The sequence below is a fragment of the Sinocyclocheilus anshuiensis genome, unplaced genomic scaffold (genome assembly GCF_001515605.1).
Source record: "Sinocyclocheilus anshuiensis isolate Anshui unplaced genomic scaffold, SAMN03320099.WGS_v1.1 scaffold773, whole genome shotgun sequence".
Classification (NCBI taxonomy): domain Eukaryota; kingdom Metazoa; phylum Chordata; class Actinopteri; order Cypriniformes; family Cyprinidae; genus Sinocyclocheilus; species Sinocyclocheilus anshuiensis.
In genome coordinates, this window is record NW_015539930.1 from 142,292 (window position 1) to 170,027 (window position 27,736).

At 36.9% G+C, this 27,736-nt stretch overlaps 1 protein-coding gene across 1 annotated transcript in view; it reads left to right on the forward strand.

Annotated features, from left to right (window-relative positions):
• Positions 1-27,736, forward strand: part of galnt18b (UDP-N-acetyl-alpha-D-galactosamine:polypeptide N-acetylgalactosaminyltransferase 18b) — a 133,873-nt gene that overhangs the window by 83,057 nt on the left and 23,080 nt on the right. The window contains exons 7-9 of the mRNA XM_016483919.1: positions 19,385-19,570; positions 25,928-26,065; positions 27,400-27,495. Of these exons, the coding sequence (XP_016339405.1) occupies positions 19,385-19,570; positions 25,928-26,065; positions 27,400-27,495 (420 nt within the window). The remainder of the gene's footprint in view (positions 1-19,384; positions 19,571-25,927; positions 26,066-27,399; positions 27,496-27,736) is intronic.

Below are 27,736 nucleotides of genomic sequence, written 5' to 3' on the forward strand. Positions count from 1 at the left end.
AATAATGGTATTTTTAGATTACCTTTCGGAAGTATTTAATTATAAAAACCTTTTTAATCTATAATAACATTAATCTTATTTCATATTTTCTCTAAACCTTCTTGAATATCAAGACAGGCACTCCGCAATTCTGGCCAAATTAAAGGTACACTGTGTGCGAATTTGCATATTATAATGTAAAAAAAAAATGTTGTGCCTTGGTAATGCCATTTTTATAACTTTATTAAATGTACGTCATCTTTTGTGTCAACAAAAATTATATTTATAAACTTTTTTCCAAAATGTTTAATTAAACAATAAATTCAATTAAAATAATAAGATACAATCTGTTTGGAGGGGGGTGGGGGGGAATAATGGTAATTTTAGATTACCTTTCGGAAGTATTTAATTATAAAAACCTTTTTAATCTATAATAACATTAATCTTATTTCATATTTTCTCTAAACCTTCTTGAATATCAAGACAGGCACCCCGCAATTCTGGCCAAATTAAAGGTACACTGTGTGCGAATTTGCATATTATAATGTAAAAAAAAAATGTTGTGCCTTGGTAATGCCATTTTTATAACTTTATTAAATGTACGTCATCTTTTGTGTCAACAAAAATTATATTTATAAACTTTTTTCCAAAATGTTTAATTAAACAATAAATTCAATTAAAATAATAAGATACAATCTGTCAAATGAAATCAGCATTTCATCTTTGCACTAGGAGGTGGCACAGAAGAACACAAATGTGGCATTAAGGAATATTTACAGACTGTTTAATGGGGCTCAGAGGTGGCATGAATGCATTTAAATTCATAATAACAATTTTATAAAATTAATGTTTTAAATATAAAGTTTTGAATATAGAAATATTCAAAGATTTAAATAACTTTAATTATACTTGAAAAAAAAAAACTAAAACCAGCAGTAGGTCTTTGTCACTGAATCATTAATTCATTCGATTCGTTCAAAAAGGTGATTCATTCAGAAATGAAGCAAGTGACTGTCTTTATGAATGGGTCATTGAATCACTGACTCACTAGATTTGTTAAAAAAACGCAGATTCATTCTTAAATGAAACACCACTGTGTTTGCTTGGAGATGCGCAGTGGCGCAGCTGGGACTTTGTTTGCCGCTATTTTCATTGATGAAATCAGACAAAATCAAAAATTAAAATCAGACAACAGTGTTCCTAAAATGTAAGTGACTTAATAGTAACTTTTGTATAAAATCAAAAATGTATTGCAAACTTTATAATCATTAAAAAGCTGTCACTCGTCTTAGTTCATCGCAATCTCACAGTCTTCCATTATAATTAATGAAGCTCTCTACACTGCTCACTGAATCTATTATTTTCATAGTGTCTACAGTTTGTTTGTTAAAATGAGAGGATCTGAGGCCATGTCCACACGTACACGGGTATTTTTTATAAAGAGTTTTTCCTTCTTCTGTTTTTAAAAAAATCTCTGTCCACATGAAAACGCAAACGCATGCTATGAAGCACTGTCAAGAGCATGCCAAACCAACAGGTGGCGATATAATCTCAACCGTAAAGCCATATTGGCCAATCAGAAGCCTGAAAAAGTTTCCAGTAGGAGGAGATAACAGCGCAGGCTCCGACGTCACAAGCCAAAAACTCCGGTTTCGCTGTCTACACGATAACACTGCAACCTTTTGATTTTTTTAAAAAAAATCTTCACCCTGGCAGGCGTTTTCAAAAATGCTCGGTTTCAGTGAACTGGTGCTGCGTTTGCGTGTGGACGAATGGCCAAACCGCGAAGAAAAAGATGTGGACAGGGCCTGAGTTTGAATGACTCAGCACAGAACAAACACTGCAGTCTGCTTCCATGATCTGTTTTGTGAGGAGCAGGACACACAGCGATACAGAAGCATTCAGGTATTATGGCCAATCACAAAAGACAGCATTGCGGAGCTAACCATAGACACAAATATCCCGCTACATTTTTAGTACATATTGTGCTATGTTTATGTGCAGAACTGAGATCACTTTCGTTTGTCCAATCACAATTTGTCCTTTATAACACTGTTTTCTTTTACCAGTAAATTGCTAGATTTAGCTTTGCAAAAATGTTCAGAACTTTTCTATTTTCTGTTTTTTTTTTCTCTGAATTACAAATCCTGTGCCTTTTTTGGTTCCCAAAGCTCTTGCAGTACAGCCATATATTTTGTATCATCCATTCATACTTTTGTTTTAACGCTGCTGATAAAAAGCAGCCCCACGGCATGAAAACTGCCACTTTCGCTGAAGGTATGGTGCTTTTTGAGGTGATAGATTTGAGCAGTGTTACATTTGCACAACACATTTGCTTCACATATTTCTTTTTCTGTGCTACCTTCCCCTACAGGCCGGTGTTATACAGGTGTCCTGATATGGTTGACTGGTGCACCTTTACTCTGTTTTCAGATACTGAACTCTCAAAGCGAACATTGTCCTTTATGTGGCTGCTCTCACATGTCTCCTGCTGTTTGTGCAAAGAGTTTGATAGGGCAACATTTTCTAGCCAACGTCTGGGTGGTTTGATGAAATAACATTGCCTGCTGGGACACATAAACACTCGGATATTATTTTCCTTACTTATGTCTTTATTTTACTTAATTTCTAACTTCATAGAATGACTCTTTATTATTCATTTCATATAGTGTATGCCCTTCAAACTCACAACCTGAATAATGAGTCATTATGAACTGTAAACCCCAACGTCCTATGGGTTTTTTTGCCAGAAAATGTGGTGGTTTTTAATTGATTCACAAGTGAATGTTTGAGAATTTAGTTTTAATCTGGGGGACACGGGGGCTGAATACATATTTCAGTTAATTTTCATAAAGAATATTTTGTAGCATAAAATAGTATCTCTTTAATTTTCAGTTTCAGTGCTAGGAATAAAAATATATTTGACAGCAAAATGTCATTGTAGGACTCATAGTTAAGTAAAATTGCTTAAGTCTGAATATTTATGAGATGCAAAGTACACTATCAGTCAAAAGTTTGAAATAATTAAAGAAGTCTCTTATACTCACCAAGGATTGTAATACCATTTTACAGTATTACTGGTTTTACTGTATTTTTGATCCAATAAATGCAGCCTTGGTGAGCAAAAGATTCTGTACTTTTAAAATAGCCTTCAATAGAACTCAAATATTCAGTGACCCTTATGTCAGTCGCACTTCAGACCCTGTTTGCTTTCCCTTCCGTTTATACTGCAGTTTATTTGCCAGTTTAGTTGTACATGTCTTTGTCTCTGTCCCAGCACAGTCTTAATAAATGTGTGGTACCTGAGCAGAGAGCCATTATAATCCCTAAAGGAAGCCAATAATAACCTTCAAGCACACTGTGACCCCAAAAAGTATTTAGACACTTCAAGGAATAGTTCACACAAAAATGAAAATGTGACCAACCAAGATGTACATGTAAAAGATGTTCACCAGAACAGATTTGGAGAAATTTAGCATTACATCACTTGCTCACCAATGGATCCTCTGCAGTGAATGGGTGCCGTCAGAATGAGAGTCCAAACAGCTGATAAAAACATCACAATAATTCACAAGTAATCCGCAGGAGTCCAGTCCATCAATTAACATCTTGTGAAATAAAAAGCTGCATGTTTGTAATAAATCCCTCATTGAGACGATTTAACTTTAAACCGTCTCTTCTGGCCAAAATATCATAAGTTCATAATCCATGTAGCAAATTAGCTCAAAAGGGGAAATGTATGTAAATAATTACAATTAATTGTAATTAATTACAATTATTTATATCAGCTGCCAGTAGTAACTGTATCAGAATTAATATTACGATCAATTAATCTGTTCGTCCAATGAACATCCAGTGTGATTTCATATCAACTCTAAGAAATGATGTTTTGTGGCCATAGAAAATAACTTTCTTACAGTACTAATGTATAAGAGCATGTAGCTAGAGATCGGATCGTAAAAGGGAGTCAGAACCAGAAACTCATGTAATTTGTGCACAAAAGTATTATTAAATAAACACTAACACAAAATTAGTCTCAACAAACAAACATACAATCACTCATACATGAGACAAGGGCAAATGAGTCTGAATAAATGAATCTGTTAGAGAAACTATGAAAAGGAGTCAGTTGACCACCTGAGTGAAACCATACAGTTAAATGTACGATACTTGCATTGCCTTAAATTGCAATCACATTCAACTCCAAAGATGTTATTCTGACTCAATGGTGTTTGGGAGAGTTTGGTAGATTCAAATATACATATAAAATTATTCATTTCAGGAGGCCCGTTCATATTCACAATCATCATGATGTAGCCACTAAATGATAATTAATCTAATTCTAGATCTAATTAATCACAAATTTATCACACATCAATTTTAGCTGAGAATATACCCCACAAAAGATAATTTAAAACATTATTGTGTTAGATGAGTAAAGCATTGAATAGGCATTACAAAAGAAGGTTCAGAAATAAATATTTTAATTCAACATAGAATAAATAATGATAATAAATGGGCATTAATTGGTTTTAAAAAATGAATATTGAAATATATATATTTTTTTAAAACAAAATTATACTCAAAATATGAAACTAAAACCTCTAGTAGGTGGCGGCAAGTCACCGTCTTAATGTCTGAGTGAGTCATTTAGTCATTCATTCAATTGACTCCTTCAAACAGATGATTAATTCGGAAACAAAGCAAGTGACTGTCTTTATGAATTGCTCACTGAATCATTGACTCGATTTGTTCAGAAACATAACGTAGATTCATTCAGGAACGAAATACCACTGTGTTTCTACCACATCCACATGAAGTCAGAGCTTTCCCTCTCCGATCTTTTTTTTTTTCTTCGTTCTAAAATAAAAAATCCGTAAATACAGCGTCGTCTCAACTCTCAGGAAATATTTGCGTACACACAAAACCACTGAAACGACTCTAAACAATGTAGTACACATGCCAGACCAGTATGTGGCGCTGTAATTCTGCCACAGAGATACACTAAAAATGGAGAAGAAGACTTGATGCATGCATATAAACCTTGCACGCTGTATACAAACATTTTTGCTTTTGTAATTTTTGATTTTTCTTTAGTAAAGCTAATAGGCTCAGTAGCTTCTGCAGCATGTAGTCCGCCGTTGTTGTTGTTGTTGCTGTTATGTGACGTAGTGGTGTTGGACTAGTGTCAAGATGTGGGGTGATGACATCATCGTTTCACAAAATATATGGATTGGCTGTACATACTGATTTATCCACTCTGGGACCCAGTTTCAAAAAACTGCGGTTTCAGGCTCCCAAAATGCCGGATCCATCTGGATGAAACGCCGATACGATACAAAAGTTTTACGTATACAGCTAAATGCGTCTGTCACGCCCATGGACTGTTTTGTGTTTGTTTTTCCTCCCCCACGTGCTCCATGTTCTCCCTGTGGCCTAGTTTCTTCCTCATGTTGATTGTGTCCAGTGATTTCAGGTGTGTTCCATTGATTTCCTTGTTTAGTTCTTAGTATGTAGCCCGGTGGTTTCCTTTGTCCTGCGTCTAGTGTTAAATGTCTATTCCCCTGCTACGTGTGTGTCTCTTTATAATTAAAGATTGTTCTTTGTAAATGCCCCCACGTCTCCTCGCTCCTTCGCTCCATGCGCCAACACAGCAGCAGCACCGTGTCGGGCTGTGTGGACGGGCTCTAAGAGATGCACAACAATTCTGCTGTGACTTTGTTTGAACTATTTTAATTTGCAAAATTGAACAAAACAGACAATATTGTGTCTAAAATTTCACATAATATTAAATTAATTAAACTATTGTATAAAATCAATATCAAATTTGCAATCGTGCAGATATTCAGGAAAAAACAGCACTCTTGCTCATGTGATATTGCTAAACTATACCATATATATCAAATATAAACCCATTCACGTTATTTTTTTCCATAATTAATCGTACCAATTAAAACTTTAAATATACAGTAAGTAGACATAATTACTTTTATTAGGTGTTGCAACTGAATAAATGTTTAGAGATTATCAAAATGTTTATTTGAAGTGTCAGTTTTTGCATTATGATTAGTACACACAAACACACAAATACATTAAGAGAGAGAATAGCCTTAACGTTACATGTGTGTGAAGTTTACCAGTACGAAAAGACTGATAAATGTCATGCTCGGTTTAAGGCTAGAATTTATGTTTTTAACAGGACATACTGTACATGAGTTAATGTTACTGACCTTTGTGGATGCATTCTAAGATTTGATGCTGTCATTCCTGTATCTTTAATTGTTTTTCCACATTCACTGCATCTAGCTGATGTTCGTGATCCTGATTCTGACACACTATTAAAACCAAATGTAAGAAAATATGACATTGTGGTTCCCGGAATGTTTCATAACCTTCTGACATTTTGTAATATATGCGTAATACGTGGACATACGTCATTAAATACTATGATAAGAGTCCCATCTACATCAACATACAGGGAAATGCGTGATGCACATATTGTAAAAGCATAAGTAAATTCCAAGTTCTTGCTTTATGAGATCAGTAGTTAAGGATAAAAGACTCGAGTAAAAGACTCAAGTCTGAAGTCATTTCAGGTCGAGTCTGGCGTCGAGTCTGAAGTCTATTAAAATGAGACTCGAGTCAGAGTCACTAACTCGAGTGCCGTCTCTGGCTAACAGTGTTTTATCAGTTCATATTTCTCTCCTGATTCAGATGAGATGACTTTTTTACTGAGAAAGCAATATTTTGGATAGAAGACTCTATCTATTTTGGCTGGAAACAACGCTCTGAGGTTAAAAGCATCGTAATGATTGATTAATTGATGGACTTGTGGATTATTGTAATGTTTTTACTGTATCAGCTGTTTGGACTCTCATTCTGACGGCACCCATTCACTGCAGAGGATCCATTAGTGAGCAAGTGATGTAAGGCTAGATTTCTCCAAATCTTTTCCAATTAAAAATCAAACATATCTACATCTTGGATGGCTTGAGGGTGAGTACATTTTCATTTCTGGCTGAACTATTCCATTAAGCAGTGCTTAAAAACTTATAAATGACATTGGGCATTGCTGATGACAAAATAAAAATACACATACCGTGTGTATAACATATAAAATTCACAGACTGGAGAGCAAACTTTCTGTCCCTGTCTGTCCTCTCCATGAGTCAGTACAACCCTAAAATGGCTTGACTTTCAAAGCTATGACCACTCTCTCCAAGCACAGTGAAATATAATCATCAATCACGCTAAAGGAGAGAGTAGGGTGGCATTTCCCTCCCTGGTAATTTTCCCTCAGTGAATGGCATGCTTTTAAGATTTTTATGCTTGATAATGGGCCACTGATTGCTCTTCTCTGAAAGCATGCACAATTTTCTCAGAGACATACTTTTTCACTGTCCCTCGCTGGTTTGTGGAAAGTGAATCGCTCTGATTGCACCAGAAGGCACACAGAGACACAGTGTGCTAGATTTGTTCATGTCTCTGTTTATTCCAGATTATGGTAAAAGCAATGAAAAGACAGGCTGCTGAGAGAAGGCAGAGGTACTTTAGTCAGATTAGAGGCGCTACTACCTTTTACCTCACTTTACCCACAATTCCCACTGGGTTTCATCTGTCTGCAGTATATTATGGCAGCACTACAATGAGATGGTGAGTTACATGTGTAAAGATTAAGGTCTCTGAGAGAAAGGCGATTTTCAAATCTACATGCATCAAAATTCACTGTTTAAAATGTAAATTGTAGACTTTGTTTGCCGTTCTATATAGAGGTGGACGTACTATGTCGTCAATCAGTGTTAAATGCTTAGTGGGTGAGAAGCAAATGAATCACATGTCTGAAGCCTTCTGAGGTGATAAACGGAGATTACAGCATCGTGTGATAAAGCTCATGAAGCATTTATGCAATATGCAGATGGAGTCCTCTCACACACTGAATCACTTGAAATAAAGGACATTATGTGGAACATGTAAGCGAATTAAAGTGTACAAAGTGAAATGAGTGAAATGAAGTGTGGCCAAGTATGGTGACCCATACTCGGAATTTGTGCTCTGCATTTAACCCATCCAAGTACACACACACAGCAGTGAATACGCACACCCAGAGCAGTGGGCAGCCATATTGCTGCAGCCCCTGGGGAGCAGTTGGGGGTTTGGTGCCTTGCTTAAGGGTCTCACCAATTCCTACCGGACCTAAGACACGAACCCGCAACCTTCGGGTTACAAGTCCGACTCTCTAACCATTAGGCCTCGACTGCCCCTCTGTACCAGAAATAAAATAAACAGGCCATGCAGAGATTTGATGGTTCAGTATAAAACAACCAAAATTGACTATTGTGGCCTAAGCCAGGGCCGTCCTTAGGGGCGTGCTACTGGTGCGGGGGGCCCTGGGCTAAGCCTTGGGCAGTTCTCATGAAATGGTGAAGAAATGATCTGATATTCCAGGTCAGGTCTCATCCCAAAATCACTAAATAAAAGAGTAATTATAGTTTGCATGAAGAAATGACTTTAGGACCATAAAGATTTGTTTTTTAATTGTAAGATTTTCATGACAGCACATTTAAGCACTTTTTCCTTTCTCTTACAGGAAAAAGCATTCTCCTACAAATATGTATATTTAAGTTATGTACATATATACATATATAAACTCTAACTCATGAAACTCTACTTGTGTTCTAATTTGTTCATTCAATTCAATATTCCCAGCCAATTGGATTCGCAAACTCATTACTGTTTACCTGTATATAACCAGGACGTATTCAATGAATGACTTGTCTGCATGCTATGCGTGTCCTCATATTAGCGAACCGCCTCCCCAGCACCACCTGCCCAGATCTGCTATGGGTATCTTCCTCTCTCTAGCAGCAGCAGCATGTTTCCTTTTAATTGTATGATCTGAGCATTTAGCAGAAGCAAGTCTAGTTGTCATGACTAGTCTAGTTGTTGAGAGTTGTCATGACTGAAATATATAGTTTAATTAATTAATTATGAGAAAATAACACAATGAAAATATTTTATTAACGCAGTTAACACACCCGCCCCACCGTATAGGGCAACAACTATGTAGTTCATAAATGCAGTTATGTGCCCCCAAAATTCAAGATATTGGGCCAAAAAATGCTGCTGTATGAGTTTTTGTCTCATATTTACAGTTAACACACCCGCCCCACCGTATAGGGCAACAACTATGTAGTTCATAAATGCAGTTATGTGCCCCTAAAATTCAAGATATTGGGCCAAAAAATGCTGCTGTATGAGTTTTTGTCTCATATTTATATCATATGATAAGCGTTCACACGAGCAGCAAGAGCAATATTACACGAGTGCTTTTTTTGTCCCGAATAGCACAAGTACAAATGTGATTTTCTACAACAGCTTAGTAAATAAGAAGTTAATATTGTGTTATATTTTAAACACAATATTGTCTGTTTTTGCTCATATTATCTATTAAAGCCACATCAAAACTGCTGTGCATCTCCGTTTTGAACAAATTCGGTGAACCAATGATTCAATGGCCCATTCATAAAGAGAGCCATTTACTTCATTCCTGAATTAACAAATTGCTTGAACGAATCGAATCTAATGAATGAATGAATGTGTTACCATATCTTTCAGTTTGGAATTTTCAGTTTTCCTTTTGTGCCATTTCTGTTCTTTGAGCTAATTGTGTTATTCTGTTCAGATGTGTGTCATTAATTAGTCTTGTCTGCTTGTGTATTTAAGTTGCTCTCTTTCTGTTCATTATTGTCGGGTCTCGTCGATGCTACGTGTGTTGCAAGCCTTCCCTCTGTTTTTTTACCTTCTGTGGATTTATTAAAGACTACCCATCTTCATCATTGTGTTCGTGTGTGTTTATCAACACAGTAGTGTGATAGAATGAATGACTCGATGACTTCTTCATTAAGACATTTACCACCACCTACTGGTAGTTTTAGTTTCCTATTTGGTTGCCTTGTCCAAATACCCACACTTGCGGTCATGGCCACTTGAGAGCGCGTGCACGCGACAGGAAGTAAGTGTGCAAGACTGTCCCAGATCTTAAAAACGCCAGAGCGCAGTGCCCTTAACACACACCTTAAATCCACACTATTTCGAAAACCGCTCCGGAGCAGTATTCGAGGGTTAGTGTATCCCATCATGCATCATGTTGTGGAAATAAATCGTGAGACTTTTTGCCGAGATCTCCTGAGAGGTCATGGAAACCTTTCCAATGTATGTGAAATATTGATAATAATGAGATATTACATATAATTTGGTAGTAAAACAAAGAGTTGCATGTTTTATTGGTGCAAATGAGTAGTGGTGATAATTATTTTGTACAACATTTGCAACTGCTTTTTATCACAAAAAGCACCACAAAATTAAATTGTGTCATCTGTTATAGGGACTACTGAACAGACATTTAGAAGTTGATTTTAAAATGCAACGTATTGAAAATAAAAATAAAGCTCTGTAAACACTTGCATTTTTACAACACTATAAGTGTGTCCCATCAGGTAATGAAAAGTTCTACACACACTTGTGGTCTTCATGCTCACTTGAACACTTGGACCAAATACAGAAAATATGTCATAGAAGTAGTCAAGTGGTCAAGTGCAACGACCGCAAGTGTGGGTATTTGGACAAGGCAAGAATATAATTTAATTTAAAAATAATTTAATATTTACACATTAATAAAAAATAATTAAAGGGATAGTTCACCCAAAAATTAAAAAAGAAAAGAAAAAAATAGGAAAAAAAAAACATTTTAAAATTATATGCACATTTAAAATGATATACACAATAACATTTTGTTACTTTTTTTTCTGTTATACAGCATTGAGAATAAGTCTTCTATTTATTAATTTATTTGCATTACAGTAGTGAGAATTATATTTTTCATCCAATATATATTTTCTTTTGTCATCTCACTATAGAGTAAAATATGACATGGATTTTTTGTGAGGTTTTGTGGAATTGATCTTTTATAATATTAATATAATTATACAACAGCTAATTCCGGTCTTCTAATTTGATTGTTTGAAAATGAAAATCCGGGATTTATTTGTTTGTTTGTTTGCAATACTGTAAAATTATATTCATATATTTATTCAAGATATAATTATTTTGTCATTTCATTGTAGGGTGAAATATGACCTCAACCTGGAATTTGTGGGATTGATTTAATATATTATATAACAGTTAGTTCCAGTCATCCAATTTAATTGGTCGAGCGGCTGATATTTAGTGTATCATAACTGTGATTTTTCTCTGTTTGGGTCCCTTTGCATTTCCGTGTTCACAGCGATTACAGACCACAGTATGAGAGTAGTGTGAAATGGAAGAAATATTCACTTTGGTTCTTCACTTAGTTCTACACTATTCTACATGGATTCTGCTATTCTGCTCATGAATCACTGTTTGCTCACAAAAACAAATCAAACTCCTTTGATCCATTCACACTATCAGAGAACATTTCTGCACTTTGCTTTGTAAACTCAAAGCATGCTTAGTATATAACTCTCCTTTAGGAGGGCATTGAGATAAAGGATGAAGGAAAACGAGAGCGTGTTGAAGGTATTTTTGCAGTAGGCCAAGGTCTGAAGGACATCGAGCAGGATTGTGTGAGGGCTCTTTCTGTCCTTCTGTATCCAAAGGGAATGAGGCTTTGCTGATGGAGCACCTCAGAAGTTGAAACAGATGGCCTTTTCTAGTCTGAAATAAAACATTGCTACCGTTAGCTACAATAAGGAGTCATGTCAGCACACACTGCTGTCTTAAGCGACTGTCTAGGACTGCTGGAGCGTAATTGATTAATGTGATTTTGCATACATTCCTATTTCTCGTTGGTTTTACTCGGTGAACGGCGATTCAGATTCTCAGATGTGGATTGTTAACTTGCTACGCAGTTAGTTCACTGTGGAAAGCTGAACATAGCGAGGTGACAGAAACTCGAAATATTTATAGACATGTCATCCTTACAAGTCTTTTTCACTAGAGGTTTGAAGGGTTGCAAATTAGATACAGAAATACTTTGTGCAAGCATGCACATCACAGTATTTTGGTGTTATCTTTAGCGTTGATGCCAGATTTCTCTGCACTATCTATGAACTGACAGACAGACATAAAGAATGTTTCTTTAGTACCCCTGCCGATCTACCTGGTCGTATAATAATACTTTGTTGACTCTGTTAAGGTTTTACAACTCTGTTTTGTTTAAAAAAATGTAAAAGAAAAAAAGACATGATTGGTAGGAAACTAGTTATATTTTGAAAGTTAAAATTTATAGACATTTTAAGAATGATACTAAGTACCTGTTGCGAGTGTGTTGACAGTCGGTGTGGTTGAATGGATAAGCTTCAGAAAATCAACAGAGTTGGCTTTGAAATGATTTGTTGGCAGTTACAGATTTAAAAAGCAAAAAAGCAGAAATAAAGAACCCCATTAAACGATTCTTCAGGATGATAAGGTTCTAAATAGAACTGTTGCTGTGTGTAAAGAACTTAAAAGAAAAAAAGAAAACATTTTTTAAACTTTTTATGAACTCAATAAACCCACTACTTTTGCCAAAATGTATACAAAAGCACACTGCATATGGTTTCCCACAATGCATTGCACCCAAATTGACTTTCTATTTCCAGAAAGACACATGAACCACAAGTAATATCAGCAGTGATTATTTAACACATTTTTCTGGGATCATTTTTTAAAGGACCTCCAAGAATTAAGAAATTTTTACTCATAATCAGTAAATGTAATGAGATCATGTGACAACAATGTGGCATTGAACTGTTTTGAATTAACATTATAACACAGTTCTATAACATAGTTTTTGATTGTCAATGAACACAATAAAATATTTATGTATAATGGCCACTAAAATTTATAATTTACATTGACATCTGTGCTAGTTTCGTGTATCTCATGTGACTCCACAAAGCCTTTCCTCTCACTTAATAAAATAAATCAATATTTCATGTCCACTTATTTATTTCCTTGGAAAGTAGCTGTATGATAAGCAGGATGATGTACAGTCAGAAAGTCATAATCACAAAAATAAACCCTGAAGCTGAGGTGCTGACTGGTCATTACATGCTAGTTTCACATACAATTTTTTTTTTAAATAGTAGCCAATATTCAGCATGTACACTATATATTCTATTTCAGACATGGCCATCGTTTCACTAGCAATTGATTTTGCCACTCTTGCTATCCCAAACATCTCTCTGTGATGTGAGGTAAGTGCACTCCGTGGAAATAGAGCACCCTTGAACAAATGTTTGCACCAGGAAATGAATGACGTTTCGGTTCATTTGAACCAGTGTACTCTCCAATCAGTGTCATCACAGCAGAACAAATTCAAGCATTTGGATGATCATTTGAGAGTAAATGTTAGCACACCGGAGACTAAAAAAAACAGCGAGACAAAAGTTAATACTGACGAATGGCAGGGCTGCTCTAGTTTTGAGAAGCCATGAGTGTCCGTAGGAGGATTGGCAGGCAGAAAAGAGGGATAAAAGCAGGCGGTCACACATTCACACATATACAGTGGGTACGGAAAGTATTCAGACCCCCTTAAATTTTTCACTCTTTGTTATATTGCAGCCATTTGCTAAAATCATTTAAGTTAATTTTTTTTCCATACTTTCCGTACCCACTGTATATGCACATACTTGAGAAACAGACATTTTTAAACCACCCACTACTCAGTTCAGTGCGCATGTTACTCACGGTAGAGCAGCGACTGTCAAACACTGAGTCTGACAAGGGTAAATTATACAGGAGTAAATATTAGGGCAGTGCGATTGCTGATGCACGCCATGGTCAACAATGACAATAAACTGTGACAACAACAATTCTACCCATGCCGAGAATTTTGGTTTGCCTCTTTTTTTTTCAATCTAACACCTGCCACTTAAGTATATAGTAGTAAGTACTTTTAATTGCACCGTTCTGATCTGGGAAACCATCCAAGCTGGTTGTCCTTGGACCTTTTGCTATCAGACATCTTCTAGGAAGTGAATTTCATGTGCCGTGTGCTGTTTCCAAGTCTGCATGTCATTGGTGTGCCATTGTCATAGAAACTGCCACTTTCATTGAAGGGTTACTCGTAATTGACTCAAAACAAGGCCTAATTGTATTCCTGCTTATAACTGTAGCCTGGTGCAATTTTAGATTTAAACTGACTGACTCTTTTCACCCCGTTCAAGCACCTCATAGAGCCACTTACCGAAACGCTACACAATTCAAGGCAGGTGCTCTCAAAACCAAGTGTGATTGGTGTGTGTGCTTGACCAGATCTCCTGTTCACTTGAGTGTGTGTTCAAACTGACAGCGATTAAATCGCTCAAAGTCACCGAGAGAATGTGCTGCTGGATGCTAGTAGGCATTCACACTCGATCGCTGTATCTGACTGAATCAGGCAGCGGATCGCTTTCGACACCACAAGATTTGCTGCATCGTGACTGCTCATTTGCATACATTGCCTGTAAACAGTCTGTAATAATATGATTTTATGCTTTTAAAAAGATGTCACTCACCAAGGACTTTTCTCACCAAGCATTTATTAAATAAAAAAAATTACGGTAATAACGGTAACGGTAATAAAAAAAGTAATAATGTGAAATATTACTACCATTTAAAATAATTGTTTTCTATTTAATATATTGTAATTTATAATTTATTCCTGTGACATAAAGCGGAATTTTCAGCATAATTTCTCCAGTCTTCAGTGTCACATGATCCTTCAGAATATCAAATATTTTTGTGGAAAATGTGATACTTTTTTTTTTCAGGATTCTTTGATGATAGAACGTTCAAAAGGACAGCATTAATTTGAAACATAAGACTTTTGTAAGATTATAAATGTCTTTACTGTCACTTTTGATTAAAGTAATGTGTCCATGTTGAATACAATTTTTAATTTATATATATAAATTATATAATATTTTTTAGAATAGAATAAAATATATTCAAATAGAAATCATTATTTTAAATTGTGATAATATTTTACAATATTACTGTTCCCTTCCAAGGGAACTCTACGCTGTGCCATGACATCATGATGCAGTGTCCCTTTCAAGGAATCAGGGTTATATTCATAACTCAAGACGTTTTTACTGTGCAGTATTTTTGACAAAATAAATGCAGCTTTGGGGGGCATAAGTGTCACGCCCCTGAACATTATCTCTGTGTTTTTCCCTCTCCATGTGCCTGCCCTGACCTAGTTTTCCCATGTTGATTGTTAATTTGCTCCCAGGTGTGTCTCGTCAAGTCCTGTGTATTTATAGTGAGTCCTGTTCTGAGTTTCCTCGTCTGGTATTGAATGTTCGTCTTTCCCCACTACGTGTGTGTTCCTGGTTCCATTGATGTTAATTAAAGCCTGTTTGTTTGAAGTCTACTCCATGTCTCCTCGTTCCTCGCTCCGTGCTCCTCACAGTAGCGGTTCGTGACAGAATACCAGACCTAAAATTTACCTCCGTGTGTTCCCTCCATTTTTGTTTCCGTTTTTGCTCAGTGTTTTTTGTGTCCACGGATCCCCTCCTTCGCCCTGAATACCTCCTCCTCCTGCTGGCATACAGAGCGCCGTCGTCCAAGGAAGGCCCTCGAGCGAGTTTCGCTGCCTTTGTGGAGTGGAAATTGGCGAGACACGAATCCCCGAGGGGGATCTCGCCAGTGCCACTACGGACCCAGTGCCCAGCCCACCATCTCCCCACTGCGCGGAGCGCATGCCCGAGCCCACTGCTGACGGAGAGCCCGAGCACGCCGCGGCCGACGAGTCGTTACTGCATGGAGCGACAGAGCAACGAATCGCCATGGAGCTGGAGCTGCAAGTGACGTCAGTCAAGGTGCGAGAGCCGGCAACAGAGCCCGCCACAAGGGAGAATGCTCCGACTTTAGCCCTGAGTGGGCTCCCGTTTCCCAGTCCAGAAGAGAGAGATACCCAGTCCCCGAGTTTAGTCCAGAGAGGGCTCCAGTCCCCAAGTCCAGCCCAAGGAGGTCTCCAGTTCCCGAGTTTAGCCCAGAGAGGGCTCCAGTCCCCAAGTCTAGCCCTGAGAGGGCTCCTGTTCCCACGTCCAGCCCTGAGAGGACTCCTGGTCCCAAGTTAAGCCCGGAGGCTCACAAATGCCCGCCCACCCACCGCATCGCCTTGGTCTGGAGTCGACCATCCTGTGCCTCGGGACTCCACTCCTCCAGCTGCGCCTCGTCCCTTCGTCCCTCCGGCTCCGTCAGGCTCCTTCATCCCTTCGGCTCCACCGCGGCCTTTCGTATCCATGCCTCCGCGTCAGTCGCCGGCGCCATCTGCTCTGCCTTGGCCCTCCAGATCCTCCCCGTCGCCCTGGCTCATCGGTTCTCTGTCTCCTCCTCGGGCTCCTCCGCCGTTGGTCAGCCCCCTGGAGTCGTCGGCCCTTCCTCCTCCATGGCTCCTCCCTCCGTCGGCTCCACCGTGGGCCGCCATCATGGCTGTGGCCTGGGTCTTGCTTGGCCCCTTCTGCTCGAAGTCCTTTCTGTCGCCTCCCTGGCTCCTCCCTCCATTGTCAACTCCCTGGACTCTGTCTGCCGGCCCCCTCCCAGATGTCCGTCCTCCTCCCGAGCCTCCTCCCAAGTTCCCACCTGTGCCCCTGGACTTTATCTGTGTGTTTTTCCCTCTCCATGTGCCTGCCCTGACCTAGTTTTCCCATGTTGATTGTTCATTTGCTCCCAGGTCTGTATAACTGCGAGAGACAGTATTGAAATATATATTTTCCCTGTGTTTCCTTCCTGCTGTGTGAGCTACTGAAATGAGCCGCACTGTGAAACAGCCAATCAGAGCAGAGCTCAACATTATTATTCATGACCCTTCCAAATAAGGTAAAAACAGACCATTTCATTCTAGGGAGAAATCTTAGGGTTGTAAATGGCCATGTAAAACCATTTCTGGAGATTTTTGCCCTTAACTTTTAATTTAAAATATTGTATCAATGCATTCTATGGCACCTTTAAATGGCTGTCGGAGTGAACACTCCTTTAAAAGTGAGTAATACATTGATAGGAGTCCTGTTTGAGCTATAACGACAGCTTCATCTTCCTCCCCACATTGAGAGACGAGTGCACCTGCTGGAGTGAAGCGTATATCGGGCATCCTTGATAGCTTCTCCCACTCAGCCTCATAATACACTCGACACAATCTTGATATCTTTCCTCTGGCTTCAAAGTGAAGTCCTGACTTCTTAGATTGTCATATTTTTCCACAGACTGTGGTTGCTGAAAATTGGCTGACCATAACAGTGCCTTCAAAATGCAGTTCTCATCTTGACAGGGCAATGGAAGTTTTGTCTACATATAGATAGTAGTTGGGTACATATTTTATTGTTGTTGTAAGAGCCTTTTGCCCTATGTAGCTTTATAATTTTTTTAAACAATACAGCATAGCTTTTCACCAGTGCACTCTTATGTTTTGAACAGATTAGGATACTGCTGTGCTGTTGTCCCCAACATAGCTTTTAAAAGCAGGGTAGGTGATTTGGTTCAAAAACATTTTTTGTTATGCTGGTTGAAAGTCTCTTCACATTCTAATAGCAATCATGGTCTAAATGTATTTGTATGTATTTATATTGTCTGTGGAAGATGTAGATCCATAAAATGTTCATCCAATCATATCCCTTGGTCCGAGGGCTACGATAGTCCTACCTGCCTGACAACGTATGTATTTGCATACCTCCATGCACCCTGTAGACTCTACACAGACATGATATGTCATCAGCACATTCCATTATGCTATTGCAGACCGAGCGAGAATGGAAGACATTATTATTTCAATATTATGCGCTTTGTATGTTTTCTCACCGGTGAATTAAACATGAGGTAATCTGACAGCGGTGCATTCAACCCTCCATCAACGCCGTCTCTCATCGTGTCATGTGTTTTGGAGGAGGTGTGACTTTGCAGAGTGATTATGCAGGGAGGGTGGAATCTTATGCTTTCAAAGTTAGCTTGCTATTGCTAACCTCTCCGAAATCGTCTACCCACTCTTTAAGTAAACTACTAAGACTTCATTGGTCATTCAGCCTGTTCAACTAGGTTGAATAGCGTTGCCAGTTGCTGGTGAATAGTATAAGCCAGAATTCCCTGTTTTTTTTTTTTCTTCCAGCAGGACATACACAGTAAGCTCAATTTCAAGACTTATCTGACTGCCTATGGCGGTTTTGAGGCATCATAAATATGTGACCTGTTCAGTGACAGATAAATCCAAAATGGTTGGTAAACTGAGAGAAATGTCTATTATTAAAAGTAAATAAATAAATAAATAAAATGCTCATTTTATTTTACGTATACATACAGAGATTACACTGTTTACTTTTTTTTTTTTTTTTTTACTTTGAAGTACATTTTAAATCATGATTTTTTAAATAATCTTTTGCCGTGCTTTAAAGAAGAACACTCGTTTAAAAATACCAAAGTGCATGTAAAGTATACTTTTAACTGTAGTTGTATTGTCCAGTATTAAAGTTAATATATTTCAAATGTACTAAATTGCAACTGCATCATTACAATGTGTAATAACAAATATATTAAATGCATGACATACAAGATTCAACAGAAAAAAAAAACATTAAAATATTTTGTTTAAAATAAATGCTTTTCAGCACATTTGACAGTACGTAATTATTAAATTACACATGAAAATATGCTTATTACTTAAGTATTACTTAATATGTAAGTTTTACTTTTAAGTCTTACGTAATTGGGTCAAAAACCACTCCATTTAAACCATAATACATTTTAATTTAATTGCACGTAAGTATATTCTTTCAGGAATAAGTGCTCTTTTTAAAAGTATGCTAAAGTGTGCCTACTTTTTCACAAAGGTATAATTCATTAAATATTAAGAACTATTGAAAAATTGTTTGATCTCATTAAAAATTGACTATTTAATCAGTATTTGTGTGCTCTGATTTGTGTCTGACAAGCTGATGGTTAGCTTAGCAACATGCTAACTCTAAACTCTGCTTCACATGTGAAGCTCTATTTGATTATTGCAGAGTTGCTGTCTATATAGAGTTTTCCAAATCAGTCACTTATGAGCTTCCATCTGTGTTAGGCTACTGCCATAGACGGCAGCTGCCTCACTCGGTTTTTGAACCAAGTCAGGGTTCACATGCCTGGGTACATTCAGTACCTAAATCTTATTTACTGCACAGGCCACATATATTAAATTCCCTTTCATACTCTTTAGGGTCTCATGTTTGGGTGTTCTTAAGAGGTTCAAATAAGCTTTAGTCTTAGAGACACAAGTGTTATGCAAGATCTTCATGCAAGCTTCTGCACTTCATCTGCTCCTCAGTCTGGTCCAGCGAGTAGATCTGTCTTGCCAAGAATTGTGCCTTTTTTATTTCTCAGCATGAAGATGCTTTCTTATTTAGATTCTTTGTGTGTGTGTGTGTAGGTGTGGCAGTGTGGAGGAAGTGTGGAGGTGTTGCCCTGTGCCCGTATCGCCCATATTGAGCGCGCCCACAAACCCTACACCGAGGATCTCACTGCCCACGTGCGCAGAAATGCTCTGAGAGTGGCTGAAGTGTGGATGGATGAGTTTAAAAGCCACGTCTACATGGCCTGGAACATTCCACAAGAGGTGAGGTCTATTATATCAGCTACTGTACATACTGCTAGAAAGTCATGTTGACATTTACATTCACTTAAGTAGCAGATGCTTTTATCCAACATGTCTTATAAATGAGGAATGCCAAAACACAATTTATCCAAAGGAGACAAAGGAGAAAAGTTGCAGTTCAAGATTTAGGGGTTAAGTTTCACAGGAGTATTGTTTTTTATATTGTAATTCGTCAATAATCAAATGTTGTCTATTCAGATGTTTCTGTAAGATTTAAGGGGCGGTCACACTAAAATTTTAATTCCATTGACTTCCATATACACTGTGTGCACAATTATTAGGCAAGTTGTATTTTTGAGGATTAATTTAGTTATCACATGTGAATGCAGGAGACTGGAAATGCAAACTCATGCGAATTTCGTTGCATTTGAAAGCTTAAATTAGTTGAACTCTGCCTTGCGTCTTTAATATCACTTGAAGACGTCTTACTGATATGTCATGGTGCGACATTTTAGCTAAAAACCCCCCCCCGCAAATTTCAATTTTTAAATCTGCAGTGTTGCAGTAAAGTGGAGTAGATTGCATATTTTTACATTCTAGGTGTATTATTTGCTGAATTAATATTATTTGCTTACACTGTAAAAAATTTACTGTAAAATTTACAGTAACTTACTGGCAATTTTGGTTGCCAGTAAGACTAAATTTACAAGAGTACTGTAAATCAATAATTACAGTTGTACTGTAAAATACAGCACACTGCTGTATATATATGCTGTAAAATTGTGTTTTTTTTTTACAGCTATCCCTGTAAGATTACAGTAGCAATGTTTACAAATGTGAGTGAAATTACAAGAGCAACTGTGAACTTGTACTGCTATACATACATTTTACATTAAATTAGGGCATTTGTTGTGAAATTCAGTTCACTAAATTAACTAGTTGAGATTTTTCACTGCTGTGATAGTGTGTAAACCTACTTTTTCCTGTAATTTTCAGTAATCTTTTGTCAATTTAATGTGTAATGTGAACAATAAAACTTTCAAAATAACAGGTTTTCATAAATTTAACAATTTATTGTACAATAATGTTCATGTAACATGTACACCATTTTCCAAAACATATTTGGAGACACAAAAATGGAGATTGCACATTAAACCAAAGGCTTTAGCCTTGGAAAAAAAAAAACCTTCCCTACAGTGGGACTGAACTTCATTCATAAACTCAGTTTAAATAAACACAAAAGAAAGGGTCTGAACTGTGCCTACCTTTAAATTGCCAAATCCATGAAGGGGCAAGACATTGCATGTACATTAACTATTCCATTGGAAACCTTTTTTTTTTTTTTTTTTTTTTAAAAGGGAAACCACTAATGTTCATTTAACATGTACACCATTTTCCAAAACATTTGCATGTTCATTAACTATTCCATTGGAACACTTTTTTTTTTGTTTTTTTTAAATAAATGGCAAGCCATTCAAAGTCCATTAGCTTCCGTAGCTTCCGCCATACATGTGGGTTCATTACTTTCATTTTCTTGTCTCTCTTTCCAGCAACTTTTGATCCATTTGATCCAGTAATGCCCACAATTCCTCTGTGAAAAAAAAAACCACAACATTTGATTAAAAAAAAAAAAAAAAAAAAAAACCGGCACATATACTCAGAGAATATAATTAAAGTGTCATTTTAAAATCACATTTTCCTTATTATTTCATTTATTGAACAGTTAGGGCCAAAGAAAATATTTCCAATAGTTTCACTGACCAAGTTAATTGTATTTTGAAAAGAAAATAGTTTTACATTTGTTTGCATATTTTGTAATAGATTTTTTTATAAAATATTTTTGCTGGACTTTGGTTGTATGTACTCAATTCAGTGTGCAGTCAGCATTTTTTTGCTGTTTGAAAACTTTTCCAAAAAACATCTAATCCTGATAAGCCATCCAAACCTGTAAACCTAAAACAAGTAATGGAAATTTGGATGTCTACAATAAATATTCAGTAAGAGTTTATGCTCTGACATACCTCTGAATAAATTCGAGGGTGCATGCAGCTTCATCCTGATAAGCAAGGTTTAAGTTGTAATAGGTCGCAAACAATGCTGCCAGGCCCTCAACAAATGCCTCTGAACATGGGCCAAAGACAACTTCATGACTTCCCAAGGCACCTTAAATGTTTCAGCCCAGGAACAAGATGCTGAAGAGCAAGCAGAAGAACTAGACGGTGTAGAACTTGAAGAACTCTCTGATCCTGGGCTTGATGTATCAGAAAGAACTTGATGTGATGAGCGTTGGGAAGTCGAGCAGCTGGCTTGTTCTAACACAAATAACCAATATATTAACAAAAAGTGAAGTTTGAACATGGAACATTTAACAATATTTTTCAAATATACATCAGTAACAAATAGTATTAAGTTTTCGATAAAATACCTTCATTTTTCCATGCATTTAGTAGTTTTCGACATTGGATAGGCCTGAGGTATTCCATGAGGTCGCCTTCTTTCACATAGTTTAGGTCAGCTTTTGTTTCAACACCAATAGCAGTAAGCCCATGGATCAATTTTTGAAGGGTTTCATCAGAGAGACCAAGTAACGAAGAGCAGATGGCGAGTTTTATCTCCTCTAAACTGGACATACCTTAAAAAGATGGAAAACAGTGGTGTAACACAATCACAGACAAGCCACATGTTCAGTAACAAAGTAGCAGTAAAGCATGTGCACAGCAATTTCCAATGTACTTTCTAATGAACAACTAAAGTACTAATATGACTACATGCACCCTTATAAGTGATATTAACAAAGCTAAAACTTAAAAAAAAAAAATTACAGCAACTCCATCGAACAAACACGTGCTAATTAGTTAATGGCTTGGCAGTCGAGTGAACCACTAACGTTACTGAGTTACATAAAACCTACACAATTTACATTTTATTAATGTAATTGCATTGTTTTAAAGTTTACGTGACTACTACCAACAATCCAAACTTATTTTATACTGAACAGCTATCGAAAATGTAATAGTAACGTAATATGGCAGACAGGTCACACTTTCAAGATGAACAAAAAAAAGTTAGTTACCCAGCTAACGTTAAAGTTAATCGTAACTTTGGACCCAAAAAGCAAATTCCGTATAGATTTGAACAAATATTTATCCCTTTTGAAACGTCACAAAATAAAAATAAGTTACACAATGAAAGATCTTAATGACTGGTAAAAGAATTACTGGATGTAACGATACCAGGATTTCACGTTTTAACGGAGGCATGAATTAGTAAATACACTCACCTCACCTCACCTCACTCTCACTCTTTTGATGTCCTCTTTTCTAGTAACCGCAGTGTTGCCAACTTCTATATCGTAGCGTGCAGGAGTTGAGCGCGAAAATTGAAGAGTGCCAAATGTCGCGAGAAGTCCCAAGATGTCCGCTGCTGAAGACGAAATTACATCACACGCACGCGCTACGCCGATGTAGTTGCCTAATCACGTGTGTTTTTAAAGCAAACAGTTTTAAACTAATAGATGCGTACATTATATAATCATATGTCAGAGTCAACATGGTGTAAATAATTAGTTAAAAAGGCTATATTTATTACAGTTGACTGAGTACCAAAACTGGATTTCAAAACTTGTGCAACAGTTTTCTTCTATATATATATAAAAAAAGAATATATGTATACATGATCTCCTGTAGCATTTACTGCATAATCATGTTCCCAGAATATATAGGAAAATGCAAAAACATTCTTCCTTTAAAAACATGCACAGTATATTATGGTAGATACTACTGTAAAATTTACAGCAATTATTTAGCATGTTCCCACAATTCATAGCAAAATACAGTAATGCTGTAAATTTCAAAATACAGTGGTCTATTGTAAATATGTACTGTAACAATTACAGCAATTCTTTACAGTGTAATTATAAGCACACTAGTTTGTTGCGCAAACAGTTTTACAGTTTACTACACTTTGATATTCTTCTCGTTATTTCCCTACAGCGGCTAATGAATTGGAAGTCTCGCACACTCACAGAAAACAGCTTACTGCCGCATTGAAAATTAGGTGGATAGGATTGTTCTGGTGACATTTGCAATATTCCACCATCAAGGAACACTGAACGTGAATGTTCTGGAAAGTGCCTCATTGTTATGGTAGCACAAGTGCCTCTCATTCACAGACCCCAGCAGTCTCAGTCTCTTTTACACTTCCATAGATGTGTAAAAGTGAGTGTGTGTAGGAGGGTGCAGATTTTATATGGCAACATCAGTGGCTTGAATCTGATGTGGGTAGAAATTGGCAACCGGTGTAGCGAGAGAAAGGAGGTGTGAAGGGAGCCCTTTTGGGTTCACTGAAGACAAGGTATGCTGCAGTATTCTGGATCATTTTAGGGCTTTGTATTACATGCTGCAAGGCCAGACAATGAGTTTAATTATTTTTATCCACTTAGATATCCTTATTAATTTATAATTCATGATATTTGTAAAAATAGCATGAGTTATTAATTGAAATGTTTAATTGACTTTATCCACTTTATCTTTTGTTAGTGTTGCTGATAATAATATAAAGAGTGTATGAAATAGCAAGCTGAATAATCTCCTTACTTATGCTGCCCATAAGAGCATTTTTTAAATGGATCTCTGATAATCTGTCAACAGTTTCAGGATGGCATATGGTGATATTTTATTTATTTTATTTTTTTCTTTCAAGTATTTATTTCAAGTATTTATTTATTTATTTAGGTACATGTATGTGTTGGAATGCACTTTTTGTGATCTGTAGTCATTGTTCTTTTGTTTTGTTTAAATAAAGAATAAAAAATGTGTACTCACATCTACTCACGTATATAAAAGGTGTAAGGAAATTATGTTATTAATTTTACTTAATGGTTGTAACACATTACATGTTTTAAATAATTACATTTAAATATTTCTTGAAAATAGTATAAAAGTTCTCAAAGTCATTTATTACCAACTTTCTGGCTGAGCTTGAACAGAGCATATTTCTGAAAGTCTGATATACCCTTTTATAGAAGTACTTTCTTAAATTACCGTACATAACAAGGATTTTTTTTTCTTCTTTTTTTTTTTATTTTCTTTCAGTTACCAAGTTAAAACAGGAACAGGAGTGACCCATAAACACTCTGTTTCCGTTGTCGGAAATAAAAAAATATGCCCACAGTCAGTACTGTACAGTCATACATAACTTGAATAAATGGAAAGCAAATTTGATTATAAAGACTGTAGAAAAGTGATTAGAATGCATAGAGAAATACAGCTGTTATTGTCTATTAAGCAGCCATTACCTCATTTATAGTTCTCCAGCCCTCAGCTCTGCTCCCAACCATATGTTACAGTGCTCCATTTATTTAGGGAGCTTTGGCCCTGCTTGTGCATTTATCAGCGAGACAGCAATTAAGATCTGGTGAAGGCGGAAGGCGTTGTGAGATTGCAGCTGATTCCCAGACCCAATCTGAATGTTGAGAGGAGGGAAAGGGAGAAAGGGAAGTGACTGTTGATGCAGGAACAAAGACATGACTCTAGTGTGCTGAGCAACATGAACTGAGATGTTCTTTGCTATTTCAGATCCAGAGGTATGGAGCTCAATGCTGTATTTTCTTAAATCACTGCTATAATATGGCAATTCATCCTGATTTTAAATCTCCAGTCCGATAATCTCTTCCTTCCTTGTGAGGACGAAAGGTTGTACGGTATTATGATTATAGTCACGACTAAAGGTCATTGGTAGGTACAACATGCAGTGGAAATAGCATCAATTCTGTCATAATTTAGTCACCCTTATGTCATTACAAACGTGTGCATTTATTTCTTCTGCTGAACACAAAATAAGATATTTTGAAGAATGTTAATAGCCATATTTTTTGTCCCTACAGTGGAAGTCAATGGGAACCAAAACCAATGTTTAGTTAGCAACATTCTTCAAAATATCTTATTCCGTTTTGAGTGAAATATCCCTTTAAGAAACTAGCTTTTGTTATTTAAATCACAAACAACTAGAAATGATATTAAGGACATTGGAAAAACCTATAAATGTATTATAGTTAAAACTTATTTTGTTTGAAACATCTCAGTTTTAGAAAGGAAAATAAAGTTCCTTAATGAAGTACCAGTTGTTAGATGTTAGTGCATAGCAACCAGGCACATTTCAAAATGGCAACATCTGCGCAAACCAAAATAGTGAAAATATTTAATATTACCCTTATGTTCACTTAATTATGATAAAAGACAGTTACCATAACTACTTAGATTTTTACTGGCATGTTAATGTATTCAGTTCAAAGAAAACTAAATAGCAGGCAATTTGTGTGGCTCAATCATTTATAAAAAGAAAAATTGTCTCTATATTTTTGCATTTGTTTGTTATCAGGACTCAGGGATAGACATCGGTGACATCATGGAACGGAAAGCACTGAGGAAAAAACTGCAGTGCAAGACCTTCCGCTGGTACCTGGTGAACATTTACCCTGAGATGAGGATGTATACAGACACCATCGCATATGGAGTGGTGAGTAGTTGTATTAAACCCAGTGAATCGGAAGCAGGCATAAATGCTGAGCACATGAAAAGAGCAAATAGAGAGTTCAGATACTGTGCAAATAACTGTATATTTTGTCAGATAGATTCATTTCCCAGCAGTGGAGTGTTATCTGGAATCAAATTGTGTTGTAATAAAACCCTGCATGTGAAAAGATTAGTCCAGTCAGAGCAGTGGCAGTTGCAAGACAGTTTCTCTTCACACGGCTAATGCTTTAACCGTGACTCCTGTGAGTGCTGAATAAGCTACAGCTCATTGTGAATGCCCAGATATTGTACCATTGAGGCTGGATTTGAGAGCAGCGCTCGCCACGTGTGACACCCACTCGCTGTTCCGTCCAAGGCATCTGAAGAGGATTTTCCAATTTGCTTGACAAAATGATGCCTGCACAATGCACCGCTAGCCATCGAAGCGCGACTCACCCGTACTGTTTACATTAGCCATGCAAGTCAAGTCCTAACAATTCATTCGCTTTTTATTTCCTACTAGACTAAATAATAATGCACTTGACTCCTCAGTATTGATGCAGAAACAGGCTATCTGGCTGAGGTGATCATTCTGTGCTTGATTTCATCATATGTGTTTTCATAGGTGCAATTTAAAAGGAAGAAACTGTGGAAAATAGGTCAAACTTAGTTAAATGAATTCTGGGAGTAAAGGGCTCAGAAATAGCTCTCGCCCTCATTACTTTACTCTGAGTGAGTGCATTTGATGAGCCTGTCAATCATGTTGGCTGGAAATTCAGCACGCAGTGATAAAAGGCACAGCAGTATTCAGCTGAATCCAACGGAAAATGCCAAAACAGAGATACAATCCATTGAAGTCCTCCTCTAGGAATTCTGTTGTCACCGATACAGCCATGTGTTTAGACATTATTTTCATTAGACGTAACAGTTGCAATACACTTTGAAGTCTATGGAGAAAAATTGTTTTTGAGGCTCTGCATGAAATGATTTTACTAATAGGCTCTTTATACTCTGGAGGTAAAATCAGGTAAACAGAAAAGCAGTGAGTTCAAGTTATTCGTGGAAGGCGGGAAAGTACAGCTCTTTTACTTCACTAAGGACTTTGGCTGGAATATAATTTAAATGATTCATGAGTGTGCATACACTTATGAAAATTAATTTTATAATTAGAACCTGTAATTGGGAAGAGAATTGAACCGCATTACGATGCAAGTGAGAAACAGCCTTGAGTTTTATCTGCTGTATGTGAAAGAGAGGGACGACAGCAAAAAATGACATGCACTTGATTGGCCACTTAATTCTGCTGATGCTAAACCGTCAATTTTATTTTTCTCTCAGCTGAGAAACTCTCTGAAGACTGACTTGTGTCTCGACCAAGGGCCAGATACTGACACCATTCCCATCCTTTACCTTTGTCACGGGATGTCACCTCAGGTGAGTTGCCTATCTCGCTCTGATCACCTGCATCAGTGGAGTGACTGTGACATTGGTTCTCTTCTATGTTGGTGTTTTATTAGGGCGGTCAGTTTAATGCATTTAGTGTGGTTAATTCTAAACAAAATAACATGATAAAAATGTACACAATTATGAGCCCTGACCTATATATATATATACAGTGTATATATATATATATATATATATATATACACACACACACACACACAGCGATGAGCCA